The 22,312-nt window shown below is 41.4% G+C and overlaps 1 protein-coding gene across 1 annotated transcript; it reads right to left on the reverse strand.

The window, feature by feature from the left end:
* Positions 1-794: 794 nt before the first annotated feature.
* Positions 795-21,677, reverse strand: LOC309478487 (uncharacterized protein; the record flags this gene model as incomplete). The annotated part of the gene is made up of 7 exons (XM_082142064.1): positions 795-3,084; positions 3,116-4,190; positions 4,302-4,382; positions 4,528-4,587; positions 8,487-8,576; positions 19,738-20,128; positions 21,621-21,677. The coding sequence occupies 6 exons, from the start codon at positions 21,675-21,677 to the stop codon at positions 4,135-4,137; spliced, it is 735 nt and encodes a 244-aa protein (XP_081998190.1). The 3' UTR covers positions 795-3,084; positions 3,116-4,134.
* Positions 21,678-22,312: the final 635 nt, after the last annotated feature.

Here is a 22,312-nt window from a genome sequence, read left to right on the forward strand (position 1 = left end):
GAGGGAAAGTCTCCGCCCTGGCCGCCCGAGGGAAAGTCTCCGCCCTGGCCGCCCGAGGGAAAGTCTCCGCCCTGGCCGCCCGAGGGAAAGTCTCCGCCCTGGCCGCCCGAGGGAAAGTCTCCGCCCTGGCCGCCCGAGGGAAAGTCTCCGCCCTGGCCGCCCGAGGGAAAGTCTCCGCCCTGGCCGCCCGAGGGAAAGTCTCCGCCCTGGCCTCCCGAGGGAAAGTCTCCGCCCTGGCCGCCCGAGGGAAAGTCTCCGCCCTGGCCGCCCGATGGACTGACATTCTGCCCTGGCCTCCCGAACTGCCCCGCCCTGGTCTGTCCTTCCTGTTCCCCCTGTCCCGCCCTGGTCTGTCCCTCCCGTCCCGCCCTGGTCTTATGGAGCGTCTGGTAGCCGCTCCGTAGGGAGGGGGTAATGTCACATGCCTGTCCTGTCTTGTGCTGCACATGGGTGTTTTGTTATTTTGGGCCATGTGCTCCTGTCTATTGTCTAGCCCCTCCCATCTTGTTATCTGATTATTGGTTTATTTGTCCCACCTGTCTGTCTCGTTACCCTCCTTGTTTGTTCCCCTATTTAGCCTCCCTGTGTTTGTAGTCCTGTGCTGGTTCGTTTGTCCGAGTTTCCCCGTTCCTGGAGTCCTGAGTTTTTGAGTTTTTGTACCTTGTCTGCATGTTACTAATAAATTTCCTCTGCATCTGTATCCTCGTCTCACGTTAACTGTTTCGTGACAAAAGATACACAACAAAGGACAAAAAAGCACATTTAACACACTGATCTAAAGATAGAGACTTGAACAGTCACACACCTTTGTGCCATTCCTGAAACATAGTACATACCCTTCATTTCCAAGATGTTTGATTTTTCATTTTACCATGTTCATCTCAACACTGTTTTTACTTCTTTTTACAGGGACCAGATGCCACTGATGAGTCCTGCTGACTTCAACATTCACATGAGTCTCTGTAGTAAAAACATGAAGCGTAATATTTGGCGCGTTTTACTCTTCAAACGCGCAGCGCGACTGACTCAAACTCACAGCGCGTGCAGAGAACATTTACTGAAGCGATCGAGCCGTTCCAAACTATGAAACATTATAGTTACCACTTTATACATACTGTATCTACATTTGAGCTGATATACACAAACACAGTATTTAACAGTAAACACGGGTCTAAACATTATAATATTCACCATATTAGAGTAAACACTCGTACTAGCCGACTTTTATATCATGCTTTGTTTTATTATTGTACATAAAAACATCCTCGTGTCATACATTATACAAATTTATACCTTTCAATGCTAAATTTATATACATGTACGACATTAGGCTTCATGTTTCATAGTCTGGCACCAGTTTGACTAGTTGCTACAATGTAAAGTTTACACAACAATAACATGCTTACTATGCTTACTTAACATGGGTGGAAATGTCTTACCTTAAAAATCTTTCTCATCTGCAAATCGCGTTCTTCTAATTCTTCTAAGGTAAATCCAACGTAAACAGGACAGCACAGCACAAACACAATGTGTCTTCCAAACTCAATGAAAATCAGAGGACTGAGTAAGTCTAATGCTTTAATTAGAGGCAATGAGGGCGTTTACAGGTCTGCGTTCCTTCACGTGGACAATTTGCATGTCAATTGCTCGTGCGCGCGTGGGTGTGGTCACATTAGAGTTAATGAGGACGCGTTTGAGAAATTGTACATCTCGTTGCTTTCATACTGATTACTTAAACAGAGAATATTTGTTTTTTATATAATTTACATAATTTAAAAATAGAGACTTCTAGCTTTGTAAAGACATGTCTCATGTAAGTATGACTGGCATTCGCTGAGTTACAGATCATTTTCTGTCGCGTTTCAGAATGAACTTCACATTGAGAGAAACGGCAGAACGCGCATCATGTTTATTTTCTTAATTTTATGAAAAACACAACATTTTGTTTTTATTATGAGTGTACACAAATAAAAGAAAACATTTACCAGTTGCATTGAATGATGTATAAGACTTATATGTAAGATCAAAATCAACAGAGTATTTTGAGTCTCTTTTGCACTAAGAAAAAAAGCGAGCTGGTCTTGCCGGCCCGACTGCCGACCCCAGGAGGTTAAGCAGTCTCGGGTAACCCCACTGCTATTGGGGTTCTAGCAATTCTAGGGAATTACAGACAGGTATCCCTTCTTCCATTCATTGCTAAAACACTTAAACAAGTCATTTTCGACGATCTATCTACCTTTCTTACACTTAACAACCTCTAGGACAACAGCCAGTCTGGTTTCAAAAGCGTCATTCAACTGAAACTGCTCTGCTCTCATTTATTGAACCTCTGAGACTGGCAAGAGCAGCTTACAAATCATCAGTACTCATCTTGCTGGATATGTCTGCTGCTTTTGATACAGTTAACCACCAGATCCTCCTGTCAAACATAAAGCAGAGGGGATTTCAGGAACAGCACTCCAATGATTCAGGTCTTACCTCTCAGTAGGTCCTTCAGGGTGTCGTGGATGGGTGAGGAATCTAAGACCCAACATCTAGCTACTGGAGTGCCTCAGAGCTCAGTGCTGGGACCGCTTCTCTTCTCCATCTACATGACATCACTAGGATCTGTCATTCAGAAACATGGTTTTTGCTATCACTGCTATCATCTAGCTACTGGAGTGCCTCAGGGCTCAGTGCTGGGACCGCTTCTCTTCTCCATCTACATGTCATCACTAGGATCTGTCATTCAGAAACATGGTTTATCCCATCACTGTTATCATATTGTTACTGGAGTGCCTCAAGGCTCAGTTCTGGGACCGCTCACTGCTCACCTAACAGAAATTTCTTGCTGGTTGAAGGACCTTCAACTCAACCTTATGAAGTCAGAACTGCTTGTGGTCTCAGCCAACCCAACACTTCAACATAACTTCTCCATTCAGCTTATTCATCAACCATAACTCCATCCATGACAGCCAGGAACCTTGGAGTTGTGATTGATGATCAGTTGAACTTAACAGACCACATTGCTAGAACTGCCCGGTCCTGCAGATTAGCCTTATACAACATTAAGAGGATCAGGCCCTTCCTATCGGAGCTTCACAACTCCTTGTCCAAGCGCTTGTTCACTCCAGACTGGACTATTGTAATGCTCTCTCTTTCCAGCATCACTGTCAAACCTCTGCAACTGATCCAGATGCTACAGCAAAAGTGTCTTTATCGAGCCGAAGAGACGCTTGTCCTCATAAACTTGAACTGTTTGCCAATCGCAGCCGGCATCAAATTCATGGCACTGATGTTTGCCTACAGAACAACCACTGGCTCTGCTCCTCTATACCAAAACTCACTACTCCAGACCTACGTGTTTTCCATAAGCTTTAAAGCCCACTCTTAGTAAAGAAACATGCTGCAAACCGCTGATCAATGCTACAAACCAACATGTTTGTTGACACATTATCTGCCTGGAGTTTTCGCAGCAAAGTACGTCACCCGGGTCGTTGGTCTGATTGGTTGAACGACTATCCAATTGCGTACAGAGTCATTTGAACTATGCCTGTTGATCACGCCTCTTGTGCAGTAGAAATACAGAGCAGACTCCCCAGACTAATGTTCAGTCTTAAAAGATTGAGCTTGGTCTGGTGATAGCCAGACTAGAGAATCACCATATTTGTAACAAACATCTCAGGAAAGGAGACATATTAAACAACTGCAGAGGTTTTATTAAGAAAATTTGAATCAATTAATCAAAATGAAAAAAAAAGATGCTAAAAAAGAAATGAACAGACAAGATACAAGAATCACCAAACCAGCTCCATCACACAGAACATATAGATGTTCTGTATACAGTCTGAGTCTGTCCTTAACCGTATTTAATAATATATGTAAAACAGTTTACATATGAAGCACAAGAAAATGAACTTGAATACTGTAGGCAAATATATCCATAAAACCCAAATAAATGAAATGCCTCATTCATTCATATAAATGAAAATAAATCTTGCCTGTTATTTGCAAAATCTAAACTTGATAGTCACTATTTCTTCAGGGTGCTCAGAGTTTTTCCTGTTCTCCGAGAAGAAAATAAAACAAACAATTCTCTGTAAGTTTTTGCTATTGTAAATATTGCTGCAGATTGGCTCTAAACTCATCAGTATTTTATTCTAATATTGTCGGCATCTCTATTTCCTCTGGGTGCTTCGAGTCCTTCCTCCCTGCAAAATAAAAGCATTGACTGACCTCTCGTATGTGTTTTTATCATGATTGCAGATTGTTCCAGATCAGATGAGTGTGAATCATCAGATTGTGTGCGGCTCAAAACTCACCAGCTCTTCTTGCACAGATGATCTGAAGAAGAATCACAGTAGGAGCAGCAAACACTGCCATCTCAACAATAATCACAATCACTGCAGGAAACATGAGAGGAAGAAGAGAAACTGTACATGACTGAAGTCAAGGGTATTCAACTATCAACAGTTATTGATGAAGCATTTACAGACTGACTGATAGTTTAATGTTATAAAGCTGTCAGTATAAATGAACGTGTCATACCTCTGTATAATGATCCAGCAGACACACAGACTTCAGTTTCTGATGCTGTATCAGCTGGATCTGTGGATCACGTCTGTTAGTTCAGTTCAACACATAATGCCACATATACACAACATCATCATCATCACATAATACTTGAGCTTCACATCACAGAAATTATGAATATGTGCACGAGTCTGTCATCTATTATCTTCTTACTTCACTCTCAAGCTGTCAGGAGGAGAATGACTATTGCCATTCACCAAAAATAAATCTATTTATTAGTGGTGGGCCGTTATCGGCGTTAACGTGCTGCGTTAACGCGAGACTCTTATCGCGCGATAAAAAAAATATCGCCGTTAATCTATTCTCCAAGTTGGGTTGGGAGATGGCTCTATACTACACAAGCTATGATGACGCAATCTACCCGCGGCCGCGAGGTAAACCCGGCTGCAACGCATATTCGTCGTCATCTTAAGTAAACACGGCTGAAAGTGAAAGCTGGTGAAAAAGATCGGTGCAACATCCATTATTTGGACTTGGTTCGGGTTTAAGCCGTCAGACGAGCAGCAGCAAACTATATACAGAGTGTGTGGGGTAAAAGTTCGGTAAGTTAACACACGACTAATCCGTTCTACCACCTCAAATTCAAAACGAAACACGATATCACTGAATACCAGCGCGCGCGTATTATTCCCATTCCAATATATCTTAGTGCAGGGCCGGATCTACCATATGGGCAATCTGGGCACATGCCCAGGGGCCCTTGCGCAGAGAGGGGCCCTCCGTGATCGGAGTTTTTTTTTTTTTTTTTTTTTTGCCACGTTCGCTGCTACATAAAAATAGTATAGGCCTACACAAGGCTTTGCCTCGATCTTGATAATTATCCAATCAGAATTTTTAAAAAGTGTATATTACATTATATGATCTCTTATTCATGCAAATGCTTTTAAACAATTCATGTGCGACAAGACAAAAGTCTGACTGTGACACACACACACACACACACAGAAAGACGCGCGCGCGCCAGTATCGTGCGCACAGACAGCACGCCAGAATACAGTTATCTTTCGTGCTTGAACTTACAATAACACACACAATTATGCCAAAATGTCCGTTTTGTCGAGTATCTTCATAACATAAGAGCTGTCTTATGATGAACGTCAAGAGTTGTGAAAGAATGAGGCGCGTGCCAGTGGCGTATCCAGGACATTTTTACTGGGGTGGCCAAGATGGGACACAAAACTAGAGTGGGGTGGCCATATATACTATAAAGTAATGTTATGTAAACCTTTAAACTCTTATATGTAAGATTAGAGGAAATAGAGGATTTTAATAATAGTAACAAAGTGCAAACTTTATTTTTAAATAATGGTACTATTTCATAAAATGTAAGATATAGTCACAGGCCTATTTAGGAAATGTGTTTACTATAGTCTGTTATTAATTGCCATAGAGGGGGATATTATTTACTCAATTAACTTGGCCATTAACTTGTCCGAAAATGCATTTGTGTTTATCTGCAAAAAGGTTTACATACACTAGATTGCAGCCTAGGCTACTGTTAATGTAAATATAATGTTAGTGGTTTGTTTTTAAAGTCTACATTAGAGACCTGCGCGGGACGGATTTCTCACTTAATAATTCCTAAAAAGCTGACATCTCAGTTCATCGTGATCTCACAAATCTCTGTTATTATCAATGAAACTGGCAGCATAATTAATCTTTCATATTATCTACACTTTGTTTGATATAATAGATGATTTGCCAGTATGCAGAATTCAGCACTAAACAAAAAGTCAATTTTGAGTGGTGAGGGGATTCTATCTTAAATGCATCTGATTGGCCATTGCGTTCAAGAAATCAACACATATGTCTGTGATTGGTTACATTGTTCAACGCTGCAAACATGTTATAAATAGAGACTCTGGCCTGTAAATAGTTTCTATTTTGTTTTAGTTGTTCTTGTTGCTTTTGTGCAACAGATGAATGACAATTTATTCGTTTTTATTTGTTCAATTTATAGATAATTCTATTTTGCGGGAGTCCCGACTCCCGCGAATCGACACACGTGTGCATTACCGCCCGCGCCCGCACTCGGCCATCAGATCTATATTCCCGTGCCGCACTCTGTTGCGTTGGGTCCCGACCATACCTCTCAATCGACTGATTCCAGCGTTTTTATCGTTGTTGTATTGTTGCAACTGTGTGACCGTCCTCTTGTTTCACGGACCAGCAGCAGCAGGTGCACCGTGCAGCGCGCGTGCTCTTATCTCATGGGTCATCTGACCTGCATGGCCAAACGTCCGCTGAGCAGAAATCAGCTCTCACAGTCTCAGTACGACCGTTCCTGTGTTAGTTAAAAATGTGAAACTGGCCCTAAATCAGTTGATCAGCTGTCATCACTGATTGACAACATTTCTCGTTTCTTGTGTTGACGAACTTGACCTACCTATCAGATCTGGGGTGGCCGCAGGGGTGGCCAATGAGCTTTCAGGGGTGGCCCCAGGCCACCCCCTAGAATCGCCATTGGCGCGTGCGAGAGCCGCGTCTCCGTCAGCTGGTCTTAAAGAGACAGCAGCCAATAAAGCTTTCTGTCAGTAAAGTTAATCAAAGAACAAAAAGAACAGAGAAAATGACTCACTGCTGTTGACTAAAGTTTTTTTTTTTTTTTTTTTTGCTATAATAAGGATTAGTCTATATTTAATTTATAATTTATGCAGTGCAGTTTGACAATTTCGGTATATGTCCTAGGTCTACCTGTTTGACAGGCACAGGTAAATATGACATTTATTTTTAACTCTTGTATTATTGAGACAAATAACAATATTGAATTTATTTTAATTTGAAAACACAGTGCATTTAGTTGTTGTTTCTAGTTTGAGTTGAGAAATGGGCTACAAATTTCAGCATTATCACTAATCTGTGTGTGCATTTTACTTGAGAAATAAGCAAGTTAACTCATGAAACCATTTGTTTACTATATCGCAATCGCATATCGCAATATTGACCTCAATAATCACAATATGACATTTTCCCCAAATCATGCAGCCATACTTTTCAGAAAAATTTATTTCGTATCATTGTCTTGTGAACTAGTCATTCAGCTTTTGATCAATAGTGATTGGCATGTTAAATCCCACACCTGGTGTGTGTTCCTTTGGAGGGTGTGGTTGTCAGGTAGGGGAAGGGGGCCCATGAGCTTCAGTGCCCAGGGGCCCCTGGGGGTACTAATCCAGCCTTGCTTAGTGGTGTAGCACATCATCTCGATTTTAAGAATCGTTGTTGTGTTTCTTTTTAACTGAAAAGACATCAGTTAGACAATATTCTAATTTTAAATTTGGGGTTTCATAAGCTCCAAGCCATAATAAACATTAGACCTACTTAAGTCTCTGCAGCTAGTGTACTTAAATTTTATTTATCTGCAAAATTATGTTGTATACTTACAGTTTTGCACAATATATGTTCTCAAAACTACATACACCCTTTAAAAAAAAATACATTTAGCAGTTGTTTAGCATGGGTCTGTGTAATCTGTTCTGAAATGGATTTATTATAATATACTGTAAATCGTTATCGCAAGAGGCTGCAATGTATATCACAATATAGATTTTAGGCCATATCGCCCATCCCTAATTGATAGCCTATAGTAGTTGATAATAACATAGGCCTACCTAATGTTGCCTACGGACGGTAACGGTACAGTAGTAACCTTTTACAGTCTATGAGTAGAACAGCTTTCTCAAGCAGTTTATGATGCATTTTGGAAACAGGAGATGAGCCCCTGGTCTAATGCGCCACCTGGCTTGAGAAACCCGTTCTCAAAGACTTACTTTTATAGTCATTATTTGGGTAGCACACATATTCTGAATGCCTTCGGCAGAATTCAAATGAGCCATTTTAATCTAGATTAATCTAGATTAAAAAAATTAATCTATGCCCACCTCTACTATTTATACAGTGATCATGTGATCATGAACCTTGTGTAGGAGCTGCTGCTGTAGTTCGGCTTAATTTCTTCTCAGAGTTTGAGCTTCTGACTGGAATCAGTGTTGGTGAAGCGACTGGAGCTGCAGAAGATGAATGTTCAGACGAATCACCTGTAGGCAGGGTCCGAAATTAACACCCGCCAAGCGCCAAATGCGGGTAGATTTTCCGTTTGGCGAGTAAATCTCAAAAGGCTATCCGCCACACTGGCGGGTGAATGTTTATACCAAAATTTGAAATTTTCAGCGCGCACGCGCTCTTCTGCCTCTAGAACGAGCAGAGAGAGAGAGAGAGAGAGAGAGAGAGAGCTGGCCGCGCGCGCGCATTCACTATTCAGACCGGCCTAAGTCAAGTCAAGTCAAGTCAAGTTTATTTGTATAGCGCTTTTCACAATACAGATTGCATCAAAGCAGCTTCACAGTATTAAATTTAAATAATACAACAAAGTTTGTTTCAAGAGGAATTTATTGATTGATAAAATTAAATTAAATATCCCCAAAATATCCCCAACTGAGCAAGCCAAAGGCAACAGTGGCAAGGAACCGAAAAACTCCATCAAGTGACCTAATGGTGTCCTAAAACTCCATCAGGTGCCTTAATGGAGAAAAAAAAAAACCTTGGGAGAACCCAGGCTCAGTCGGGGGCCAGTTCTCCTCTGGCATTTATGAGCTAGAGGCCGGATTGTAGTTTGAACTGTAGGATTATATGAATGCCTGGCTGAAGAGATGCGACTTTAATCTAGTTTTAAACTGGGAGAGCGAGTCTGAGCAACGAACAGTATCAGGAAGACTATTCCAGAGTTTTGGAGCCAAATGTGAAAATGCTCTCCCTCCTTTGGTGGTTCTGGATATCCTAGGTATGACCAAAAGCCTTGAATTTAGTGATCTCAAAGAGCGCGATGGATTATAGGGCGATAGAAGATCCGTTAAATAGACTGGAGCTAAGCCGTTTAGGGCTTTATAAGTCAGTAGCAATACCTTGTAATTAATACGGAACTTTATAGGTAACCAATGCAGTGATGATAAAATCGGTGTTATATGATCATATTTTCTTGATCTCGTAAGAACTCTAGCGGCGGCATTTTGGACTAACTGTAGCTTGTTTATTGAGGATGCAGGACAACCAGCTAATAAAGCATTACAGTAATCCAGTCTCGAGGTCATGAATGCATGAACTAACTTTTCTGCATCAGAAACTGATAGCATATTACGTAGCTTAGCAATGTTTCTAAGGTGGAAAAAGGCTGTTTTTGTAACATAAGAAATATGATTTTCAAAAGACAGGTTGCAATCGAGTATAACACCCAGGTCTTTTACTGTAGAGGATAAAGTAACAGGACATCCTATGATGTTAAAGTTGTATTGTGCGAGGTTTTGTGGGCGGTTTTTTGAACCGATAAGTATTACCTCTGTCTTGTCTGGATTTAATAAAAGAAAATTACGCGTCATCCAATCTTTTATATCTTTAACACACTCTGTCAATTTGGAAAATGTAGCGTTTTCATCCGGCCGTGATGAAATATATATTTGAGTGTCATCAGCATAACAATGGAAACTAATTCCATGTTTCCTTATAATATTTCCAAGTGGCATCATATATATTGAAAATAACAGAGGGCCTAATACAGATCCCTGCGGCACTCCATAGTTTACTGGAGTTATGATCGATTTTTCTCCATTTAAATAGACAAAATGGTAGCGGTCAGATAGGTATGATTTGAACCAGCTTAGTGCTTGTCCTTGAACACCAGTATAATTTTGTAGTCGATCTAAGAGTATTGTGTGATCTATAGTATCGAACGCAGCACTAAGATCAAGTAAAACTAGTATTGAGATACAGCCTTGGTCAGAAGCTAAAAGTAAATCATTTGTGATTTTAACGAGCGCAGTTTCAGTGCTATGATGCGGTCTGAATCCAGACTGAAACTTTTCATAGATATCATTTTGTTGCAAGAAAGAGCCCAGTTGAGCGGACACCACTTTTTCTAATATTTTAGACATAAATGGAAGATTTGAAATGGGTCTATAATTTGCTAGATTATTATGATCTAATTGTGGTTTCTTAATGAGAGGTTTTATAACTGCCAGTTTAAATGTTCTTGGAACATGACCTAAAGATAAAGACGAGTTAATAATATTGAGGAGAGGCTCTTCCACTACAGATAACACTTCTTTCAGTAGTTTAGTTGGTATAGGATCTAATAAACATGTTGTTGTTTTAGATGAAGTGATAAGTTTATTTAACTCTTTTTGTTCTATAGTTGTAAAGCACTGTAATTGTTCTTTCGGGGTGATAATTGAAGCTGAATTGTAAGGCGCGATTGAAGATTGAACGTTTATAATTGTGGTTCTGATGCTTTCTATTTTCTCAGTGAAGAAGTTCATGAAATCATTACTACTGAACTGTAACGGGATATTTTGTTCGGGTGACGTCTGTTTATTTGTTAGTCTAGCCACGGTGTTAAATAGAAACCTTGGATTGTTTTGGTTGTTTTCTATTAGTTTGCGGAGGTGCTCAGCCCTGGCAGCTTTTAGGGCCTTTTTATAACGTGACATACTGTCTTTCCACGCGATTCTAAAGACCTCTAAATTAGTTTGTTTCCATTTACGCTCTAAAATACGGGTTTCTCTCTTTAAAACATGCGTAGTATTGTTATACCATGGTGCTTTATATTTCTCTCTGACCTTTTTTAATTTAATAGGTGCAACCACATCCAATGTTCTAGAGAGAATGGTGCTCATAGTGCTAGTTAGTTCTTCTAGTTCATCTGTTTGTTTGGGTTCAGGCAGCAGCTGAGACAGATTAGATAAGCAATTTGAGAAATTATCTATGGTGGATGGGAGGATTGTTCTGCCTGGTTGATAACGCGACGCCGCATGACATATTACAGCAGTACGTAATATGCAAGTTACCATGTAGTGATCAGTGACTTCATCACTTTGTGGAATGATATCTATATCGGTTGGATCGGTTCCGTGTGATATAATTAAATCGAGTGTATGATTAAGACGATGAGTTGGTCCGGTGACGTTTTGCTTGACCCCAAATGAATTTAATAAATCTGTAAACGCAGCTCCTAACGCATCATTTGGATTATCTACGTGTATGTTAAAATCTCCAACAATTAATGCTTTATCGACATTGACTAATAGGTCTGAGAGAAAATCTGCAAACTCTTTTAGGAAATCAGCGTAAGGCCCTGGCGGTCTATATACGGTAGCCAAGGCTAGAGATAATAGGGATGTTTTTCTAACATCTAAGAGCGTAACATTTAGTACAAGTACTTCAAATGAAATAAACTTATAACCCGTTTTCTGAGTAACATTTAGAATATCTTTATAAATGGTTTCAACACCTCCGCCACGACCAATCAGACGGGGCTCATGCTTATAACAGTATCCAGGAGGAGTAGACTCATTAATACCGAAATAATCATTTGGTTTAAGCCAGGTTTCAGTAAGGCAAAGTACATCGAAGCTATTATCTGTGACTATTTCATTTACAATAACTGCCTTAGGTGTGAGTGATCTAATGTTTAGAAGACCTAGCTTTAGAAATAGTTTTTGTTTACTAATAGCAACATTTTCTGTTTTAATAACAATTAGATTTTTCCTAGATCCTGCATTAGATTTATTATTTGATCTCACTAAACGAGGAATAGACACGGTTTCTATGCAATGTTCTACACTAGTATTTATATCAGTTGAATTGGTGCAGCAAAGACTATGATTTGGACTTTTGGTTACTAGTCAAAGGGTATTTAACATTTTGGAGATGTTATCTGACAGAAGATCCGCTCCGAATCTGCTTGGGTGTAAGCCATCAGCACGGAAAAGCCTAGGACGCTCCCAAAACAGATTCCAATTATTTACAAAGAGCAGTTTCTGCTCATTGCACCATGACATTAACCATTCATTTAGCGCAAATAATCTGCTGAACTTTTCATGCCCTAGTCGGTACGTGGGAAGCGGTCCTGACACAATGATCGTTGTTTCAGGCGATGTGCTGCGTACCGTATCGATTAGATTCCTGAAGTCTTTCTTCAGAATCTCCGTCTGGCGCAGCCTGATGTCGTTCACTCCCGCGTGCAGGACCACAGTTCCGACGCGCTCGTCACCGTTCAGGATCTCGGGAACGCGAGCAGCGATTTCAGAAACACGAGCACCAGGGAAGCAGTGACTTTGCACCTTACTTGTACCTAACGTAGCGTGTACGTGCCGAACGATGGAATCGCCGATGATCACAGCATCGCGTTCTGTTTCGCGTAGAGGGGAGAAGCGGTTTTGTGTCGATAACTCGAAAACCGGGAGGGTCGGAGAAAGTCTTGGTCTAAACCTGACTCGCGTCTTCCGCTGCGGAACCACCCAGGCTTCGTGGTGGCGTGTTGGAGCCGGAGTGAACGAGACCATGGCTGATTGCGACCGATGCTGAGGAACGCACGGAGTAGACGCGGTCGGAGTCAGCGGGTTAGTAACGTTAAACACTGATTTGTGTGCGTCGGCGCGTGATGTTTCAAGAGCCAAACACCGGTCTCTCAGCTCGGCCTGTCTCAATAAAAGGTTGTGGATCTGTTTCTCAACAGCTTCCAGCTCAGACTGCAGTGCGTGAAGCTCAAATGTGTCCTCACCTGCACCAAGCGGTAGACTACTTACATCTGATATATTCGCCATTTTAACAGATGGACAGTGAGTTAGCAACGAAGCTACCAGTGATGCTATCAATATTAATACTAATTTATATTATAAGTTTGTTTGTAAATGAGTGTGGAGAAGACGCGTTCAGCCGTGATCCACGGACGTAACCTTTAAGAGTATGCAGCGTTGGATCACTAATAGGCTTGAGACGCGTCTGCTCAACAGTCCGCGTTGTAACTATGAGGTTTTTTAGTGGTAGGGGTGTAGAGTAGACGCACGATAGGCGAAAAAAAAAAGTGTTTGTTTATAAGTGAGTGTGGAGAAGACGCGTTCAGCCGTGATCCACGGACGTTGTAACCTTTAAGAGTATGCAGCGTTGGATCACTAATAGGCTTGAGACGCGTCTGCTCAACAGTCCGCGTTGTAACAATGAGGTTTGAGCAGTAGTGCTTCTCAGTGAGGAAGAGTAGAAAATGTTCGTTGTAAGCGGGTTTAAAGAGAAAAATCAAGAATTATAAATCAAATCGATAGAGCTCCAAAAACAACAACGCATTCAGACGCAACGCATGATAATGACAGGACAAGACATTATTCACCGTGTTTGTTGAGTGTTTCTTATTCACCTGAGCTTTTATGAACTCAAAGGCGCGAGAGAAAATAAATAAATAAAAATAGCTGAGCGCAAGGGTGGCGCGTTAACAGGCTAGCGAATTACTAGCGTGTTATGCGTCAGGGTTGGGTAAGCTGTATTTAGTAGTAATATAAACAACTAGAAATTGTAGTAAATGATGGTTCAAAACAAGGAAATACGAGGCTAAGACGGAGCTTACAGCTCCGAAGCAAACACACTCACAGCAGGCAGCGAGAAAAATCAAGAATTATAAATCAAATCGATAGAGCTCCAAAAACAACGCATTCAGACGCGACGCATGATAATAACAGGACAAGACATTACTCACCGTGTTTGTTGAGTGATTCTTACTCACCTGAGCTTTTATGAACTCAAAGGCGCGAGCGCGCGAGAGACATATAAATAAATAAAAATAGCTGAGCGCACGGGTGGCGCGTTAGCAGGCTAGCGAATTACTACCGTGTTGTGCTAGTAGCAACGGAAGCCAGCGATGTTGGGCAAGCCGTATTTAGTAGTAGTATAAACAACTAGAAATTGTAGTAAATTCTGGTTCAAAACAAGGAAATACGAGGCTCAGACGGAGCTTACAGCACCGAAGCAAAAACACTCACGGCAGAACGGAGCAATCGAAAAATCACATCACTACGTACACCTAAGCGTCAAGCGTCAAGCTTCCCCGTACTTTTTGACAAGCGTCCTTGACGGGCGGCCAGAGCTTCTTTGCAGCTCAAGTCGGCGGCGGTGTGTACGTACAGTTAACACTCTATCTGTTGACGGCGCTGAGGAAAAAGGATATGTGAAGCTCCCGCACTGGAAGAAGCGGTCGCCGCCCATTTGTGTCCTGCTGGCAGTTGGAGAGCAAAGGGCGCGCACCAATCTAAAGTCCGTACAGAATGTCTTCAGCACTCGCGGATCGTGCATAACGTTTCTGCTTTCCACACCATGGCCGTTCTTTTCTCGAGAAAATGAGTTTTCCTATAGCGGTTGCAACGCAATACTCGTTCCCTTATCTCTCAGGGAACCGAGGTTACGTAAGTAACCAAGTACGTTCTGCCTTCCCTTCCACATGAGTCAGGTAACAAAACTGACAAAACTGACATTTTCATCCCAATGATAGTAATATTTCATATATTTCTCTCATTCTGATCAATATATAGATTTTTTTTTATTATTATAGGCCTACTTTATTATAATTTTTCTCTGGACATTTTTTTTATGGTTGTATTCAACATAATAGGCCTACCTTATTATCTCAATTAAATGTACTAAAATGAATGTATATGTGACAAAAAAAAAGGCTGTTTATTATTTTGGCCGGTAAAAAATATGCTTGGCTGGTGGATTTTTTCATCTACCAGTCCCCGTGGCAGGTGAGCCAAAAAGTTAATTTCGGACCCTGCCTGTAGGACATTAACAATCATATTTTCATATTGATCATGACATGCAGTTTGTGTTCCATCATCACAGTTTACAGTGGCTGTAGTTGAGAAGAGACTGTACTGTATTACTGTATAACTGTAGTACTGTGTTACTGTATAATTTATTCCTGGTTTATATGAGAGTGAAACACAGTTGAGCTTCTGCAAATAAACCTTCAGCTTGAATGAAGGACATAAGCCTTATAATTCCTAAACCTGACCTCCTACATGGGTCATACTAGGCTTTAATACACTCGTCTGATTTATGCAATATATCATATACAGTGGGGAGAACAAGTATTTGATACACTGCCGATTTTGCAGGTTTTCCCACTTACAAAGCATGTAGAAGTCTGTCATTTTTATCATAGGTACTCTTCAACTGTGAGTGACGGAATCTAAAACAAAAATCCAGAAATTCACATTGTATGATTTTTAAGTAATTAATTAGCATTTTATTGCATGACATAAGTATTTGATACATCAGAAAAGCAGAACTTATTGTTTGGTACTGTTGGAAACTTTTATTCCTTCATCGAAGCAGAAACCAGGAGACTTGAGATGGATTTTATAAGCAGAAGAGATTTATTCTTCCATTTCTGTAGTTCATCAAGTCTAATCTAAATAAAGTTGCCTTGCACTTTTATATACATTTAGGGGGAGGGATTTACATTGAGGTTGAACAAAGCATGTAAATTAAGTATACAGGTTAAGGAACCGCCCTAGACTCCAGCGTGTTACCAGTCTCAATCCAATCAGCATAACTATTCAACTAGTCCCAGTGCATACCTGTCAAGTTTGGGATTTGAAAATAAGGGAAATTTTCCTGCGCCCACCGCGAGCAGTCCCACCACCCCACCCTATATGAAAACACAAAGGGGTATATATGAAGAGCATTTATTTAAAGGCTTATTTGCATATTTTCTGTTCATTTAACATTGCTTGTCTTTTACAGTTTTTCTTTTTTTATATATATTTTAAATATGAGAGAACAAAACACTAAACTTGGACACTAAACAGAGCACATTGTTCATTTCACATAACTTTTCTGTACTCTTTTAGTGAGTTATTTTACAAATTTGTTGCAGACTTTGCATTCTTGGTATTTACATGAGGGCTTTGGTTTTTTGGCAGGAGTGCCTTCCGTCTCTGTCGTAGCCATCATCCGTCTCTGTTTTTTTTGTTTTTTTTCGCGTTGTCACTCATCATCTGACCTCACACACTAACCTCGCGACAACTGCCACCTGTAGTCATGTAGGCTACTGCAGGTGGCAGTTATTGCGAGGGTAGTGACAGAGCTCAGATTGGGAATGTATTTTTTTTTTTTTTTTACTCCGCCCGGCCCGGCGGGGTATTATTATTTTTTAATAACGCAGGTTAAAATACGGGAGATTTACGGGAAAATACTAATACGGGAGGACGGCGGGAAAGAAGGGTAAAATACGGGACTTTCCCGGCCAAAACGGGATACTTGACAGGTATGTCCCAGTGATCTGACTCATTTAACTTACAATGGAGAAAACAGGAATTGCAACTTTGCTGAGCAGAATCTAACTTCAATGTACTCAACTTTTACTGTTGCAACCTAAATTAAACATTTAATAAATTTGTAATACAACAGTACAGAAACCTTTGTTTGCAATTACAGAGATCATACGTTTCCTGTAGTTCTTGACCAGGTTTGCACACACTGCAGCAGGGATTTTGGCCCACTCCTCCATACAGACCATCTCCAGATTCTTCAGGTTTCGGCACCGTCGCTGGGCAATACAGACTTTCAGCTCCCTCCAAAGATTTTCTATTGGGTTCAGGTCTGGAGACTGGCTAGGCCACTCCAGGACCTTGAGATGCTTCTTACGGAGCCACTCCTTAGTTGCCCTGGCTGTGTGTTTCAGGTCGTTGTCATGCTGGAAGACCCAGCCACGACCCATCTTCAATGCTCTTACTGAGGGAAGGAGGTTGTTGGCCAAGATCTCGCGATACATGGCCCCATCCATCCTCCCCTCAATACGGTGCAGTCGTCCTGTCCCCTTTGCAGAAAAGCATCCCCAAAGAATGATGTTTCCACCTCCATGCTTCATGGTTGGGATGGTGTTCTTGGGGTTGTACTCATCCTTCTTCTTCCTCCAAACACGGCGAGTGGAGTTTAGACCAAAAAGCTCTATTTTTGTCTCATCAGACCACATGACCGTCTCCCATTCCTCCTCTGGATCATCCAGATGGTCATTGGCAAACTTCAGACGGGCCTGGACATGCGCTGGCTTGAGCAGGGGGATCTTGCGTGCGCTGCAGGATTTTAATCCATGATGGTGTAGTGTGTTACTAATGTTTTTCTTTGAGACTGTGGGCCCAGCTCTCTTCAGGTCATTGACCAGGTCCTGCCGTGTAGTTTTGGGCTGATCCCTCACCTTCCTCATGATCATTGATGCCCCACGAGGTGAGATCTTGCATGGTGCCCCAGACCGAGGAAGATTGACCGTCATCTTGAACTTCTTCCATTTTCTAATAATTGCGCCAACAGTTGTTGCCTTCTCACCAAGCTGCTTGCCTATTGTTCTGTAGCCCATCCCAGCCTTGTGCAGGTTTACAATTTTATCCCTGATGTCCTTACACAGCTCTCTGGTCTTGGCCATTGTGGAGAGGTTGGAGTCTGTTTGACTGAGTGTGTGGACAGGTGTCTTTTATACAGGTAACAAGTTCAAACAGGTGCAGTTAATACAGGTAATGAGTGGAGAACAGGAGGGCTTCTTAAAGGTCCCGTTCTTCGCATGTTTTTGAAGCTTTGATTGTGTATATAATGTGCAATGTAACATGTGTTCATGTTTCGCGTGTAAAAAAACACAGTAGTTTTCACAAAATTTACTTATCTGTATACCGCTGTTTTCACTGTCATAAAAACGGGCTGATGACTTCCTTGTACTATGAAGCCCCTCCTTCAGAAATACGTAGCGAGTTCTGATTGTGCCAGCGGTTCCTGTGTTGTGATTCGCCAGCAGCTTAGCGCACGTTGCCCGGAAAGGTCTGTAATATTACCGTATCAATTTGAGCCGGAATCAGACCCGGAGAACACAGATGAAGAACCTGTGCAAACACGACTTTTGCAGGATGTTTCACAATGGTAAGCTGATTATTTAGTAGTTGTCATACTTTTACGTTTGGCTGTTACCTTGAATTGGTTAAATTGTAATGTTAAATGTTACAAACTGTTATAAAAGCTTGTGGTATATGTTTTTTCGAATTAACGATGGTGTTGTTGAATTTTTAAAATAAGTGCATTGTTTATTCCTACCTTAGTTGCACGTGAGCACGAGTTTTGATTAGTAATATATGTTTTATAGGTGTACATGTGGTAACTGTGACAGAATGCCAACGGAGGCTGAAAACATCTGCTGCAAAGAAATACAAAAAGTACCGTAACACCTAATAAAATCATTTTTTGTTGTGTATAGTTTTTAAAAAAAATTGTCGGATTACTTTCAATTACCATCTAACGTTAGTTAACAAAGCTAAACAGCGTTGCCCTTTAAGTTACAGAAACTGTTAAACGCACCAACTTAAATAATAAAATACACTTACCGGTTGTGGTCCATAAACAACGCCTTCTCCAGACAAAGAGGGAACTGCTCCATCTTTCAAGTGTAATCTTTGTACGAATCCGGTATTAAACTCAGTGAGATTGACGAAGCTGTCCTCAGAAAAATGTGCTGAACATAGTTTTACATGTGGATTATAATTTTCGGGAACCGAGTTAAACATAAATTGTAACCATTGATCTCGAAGTACAGCGTCCCTGGGAAGGCCAAACAACGATGATCTGACTCCAGGATGAAAATAACAGCGTTTCGCCGACATGACAACAAACACACTCTACAAACGCAACTCTTCCTCTTCTCCGTGGGAGCGCAACAAGAGGTTAGTCCAAAAACGGTTCTGGTGACATCATGAATGCAGGAAGTAGAGGGGTGTAGTCCAAACGAGTCGTTCGTTGTAGGCTTTGAAAGGCAACTTCTGTTAAATAAAATATCTCGCTTGGCATTGAACTTTGAGCGTTATAATTTTACAGATATTATTTATACTCTAACAACAACATTACACACTAACTAAACTTTGAAACATGGAATCGCATAGAACGGGACCTTTAAAGAAAAACTAACAGGTCTGTGAGAGCCAGAATTCTTACTGGTTGGTAGGTGATCAAATACTTATGTCATGCAATAAAATGCAAATTAATTATTTAAAAATCATACAATGTGATTTTCTGGATTTTTGTTTTGATTCTCTCACAATTGAAGTGTACCTATGATAAAAATGATAAAAATTACAGACTTCTACATGCTTTGTAAGTGGGAAAATCTGCAAAATCGGCAGTGTATCAAATACTTGTTCTCCCCACTGTATGACCCATGTAGGAGGCCAATATTGGGAATTATAAGGATTGTTATGCAGTTTATGACTTTGAACACTAATATTTTACAACTCCAAAACTTATGAAGCCATCAGAAAGAGTAGAGCCAATCTGTGGAAGTTTTCACAAATCTGTCAGAAAAGAGTGTTTTCTCACCTGAATACTTGACAGTGTATCTGACTGAGGTCTCGAGTTTATTTCTGCGAGTAAGCTGACATCTCCACTCTCTGTTGTCATCTTCATTCAGGAGTGTTGTAGTCAGAGTGATGATACAGCGATATTGATCTGATGAGAATAATATCTGATATCTGGAGTCTGTCTTCAGATCAACACCAGTCTGATTCACCCACAACAGCACAACTCCCTCAAAATAGACCAAATAATCACAGGAGTATATAGTATATGAATACAACTGACAGGAGAGAGTCACAGAGCGGCCTGGACTGATCTCAGTCTGTGAGGATGATGAAGATGAAGATGATGGAAAAAGATATTTATACAAAATAAGTGTTGTAGTATAACCATCAGGACAGCAGTGATGTGTGAACTTATTTTGATGACACTATAGTGTGTGACAGTGAAGTTATTGACTGTTTTCGGGTTTTGCACTTTGCAGACGGTCCCTTCGGATCTGCCTCTCTGCCGCCTGCGCATAGAGATCAATGTATTTTGTCCACTGTGAGGGAAAGCTCGTTTTGAGAAAAAATAGGTTGTAGCTGCTTGTCTACATACTACGATTAAAAAGAGGTGTTATTTGTGTAGTAACAACGTTTAGCTCACGAGTTATTGACCCGGGAAGTTCGAATCTGTGAATTTATTGCCAACTTTACTCAACTCGGCGCGCTGCGCTCTCTGCTCCGTGTTTGCGCGCTGCGCGTTCTGCTCTGTAGTTAACGGCCCAAATGCTCGAATCATGTGCCGATCGGCGATCACGCACTGGAAAAGCAAATGTGTGTAAAAGTGGTTTGATTTCTCCAGGTTTGGAATGCACACAGCGACACCTGCTGGTCAATGCTGATATCATGCAGAACAAATCCTCAGTGGTGTGTTATGGAGATTAATTTGACTTCATGCAGGGCTGCCAATGCTGAGAATCAGGCAATCGACACTTTTCACTCGCTCTCACGACACACATCCAGTTTCTCACGCAGAGAAAAATCATGAGGCAAAGAGGACTGACACCGACAGGCACTCACACACTCACTCACCCACCACACACACACAGACTCACTCACTCACTTACTGACACACTTACACACTCTCACTCAGACACACTCACATACTGACTCTATGGGAGAGCTATGATGGAGGATCTGAATCTATGACGGAGGATCTGCGGGGAGAAAGGCCTGTGCATTGATGCCCAGACCTTCCCTTGCAGCTGTCACACACTAGCAGACACGTCTGGCCGCCGCATCAATCATTCCTCCAAGTCGGACAATATAAAGCCATTCTGCTGGAAAATGGTTGTTAACGGAGAAGACCAGGAAGTGGTTTTATTTAAGGCTCTGCAGAACATCCCTGTTGATCAGGAGTATTTGACTGTGGGGTGAGTCGTAAATCGTGCCGTGGGGAGGGGTTAGATCTCGAGTGGCTGGACGAGTACGCCCCAGTCCATTTCTTTTGTTCAAAAGTTCACTTCACTCTTTTAGATGTAAAGTTGTATTTTTTAAAAATGTTTTTAGTGGTAGTATGTGTATTTATGTTTCATTTTTACAAAAATATTTATTTATAAAGTTACATTTTAATTTATTTATATTTAATTTACTACCAAACTTTTATATAGTGATAATATGATGGGCTCGTGTTCATAAAAAAAAATAAAAAATATATTTTTTAACCCAGCCTCTGACATCACACAAAGTAGTGCAATGTCAGTGCCGGTCCCAAGCCCGGATAAATGGTGAGGAGGAGGAGGAGGAGGAGGAGGAGGAGGAGGAGGAGGAGGAGGAGGAGGAGGAGGAGGAGGAGGAGGACAAGGTCGAAGAGGCCATGCACGGCCCCCTATTTCTGATGATATAAGAGCAACTTTTGTGGACCATGTCATCAACCATGGCCTGACTATGAGGGAAGCTGGGCAGAGAGTCCACCCACATCTAAGCCGCTTCACAGTGGCATCTGTAATAAGAACATTCCGACTAGAAAACAGGTATGTCTTCACCTCTCTACCTTCTACTCTACTCAGATGGTATTTACAGCACTGTACTACAGTATATCACATTACCACATCACGTGTAAAGGGTATTGCAGGGTGCTAATGCTCCTTTTGCAGCCAAAGTGGTAGTTTTTGTGAAACATACCATGATTCTGGGGCGTCGGACTGGGGGTAAAACCAGTACTGATTACCAGGGCCCCAAGGGGAGAACGGGCCCTTGAAAAGTCTGGAATATAGTTTATTTGGAACATGGGGGCCCATCAGGACTGCCGCCCGGGATCTTGTGCTATGCCCCTGCCATGATTACTTACAGTATATTGAGATGTTTCAGTACAGTGGATGATACAGTATATACAGTAAAGTACTGTATGAAAAATAAGCAAACCGATGACAATTTGTGGTTGTATTTCTCTAGAATGACTAGAAGACCTTCTGGGGGAGGACGCCAACGCCTGCTCACACAACAGCAGGAACTTGCCGTTGTGGACCTAGTGAGGGCAGACAATGCCATCCGTCTCCACCAGCTACGACAGAAAATACTTGCAGACAGGCAAGTGTTCAACAACATAAACCATG

The sequence above is a fragment of the Leuciscus leuciscus genome (assembly GCF_965113295.1).
Source record: "Leuciscus leuciscus genome assembly, chromosome: 1".
In the NCBI taxonomy this organism is placed as follows: Eukaryota; Metazoa; Chordata; class Actinopteri; order Cypriniformes; family Leuciscidae; genus Leuciscus; species Leuciscus leuciscus.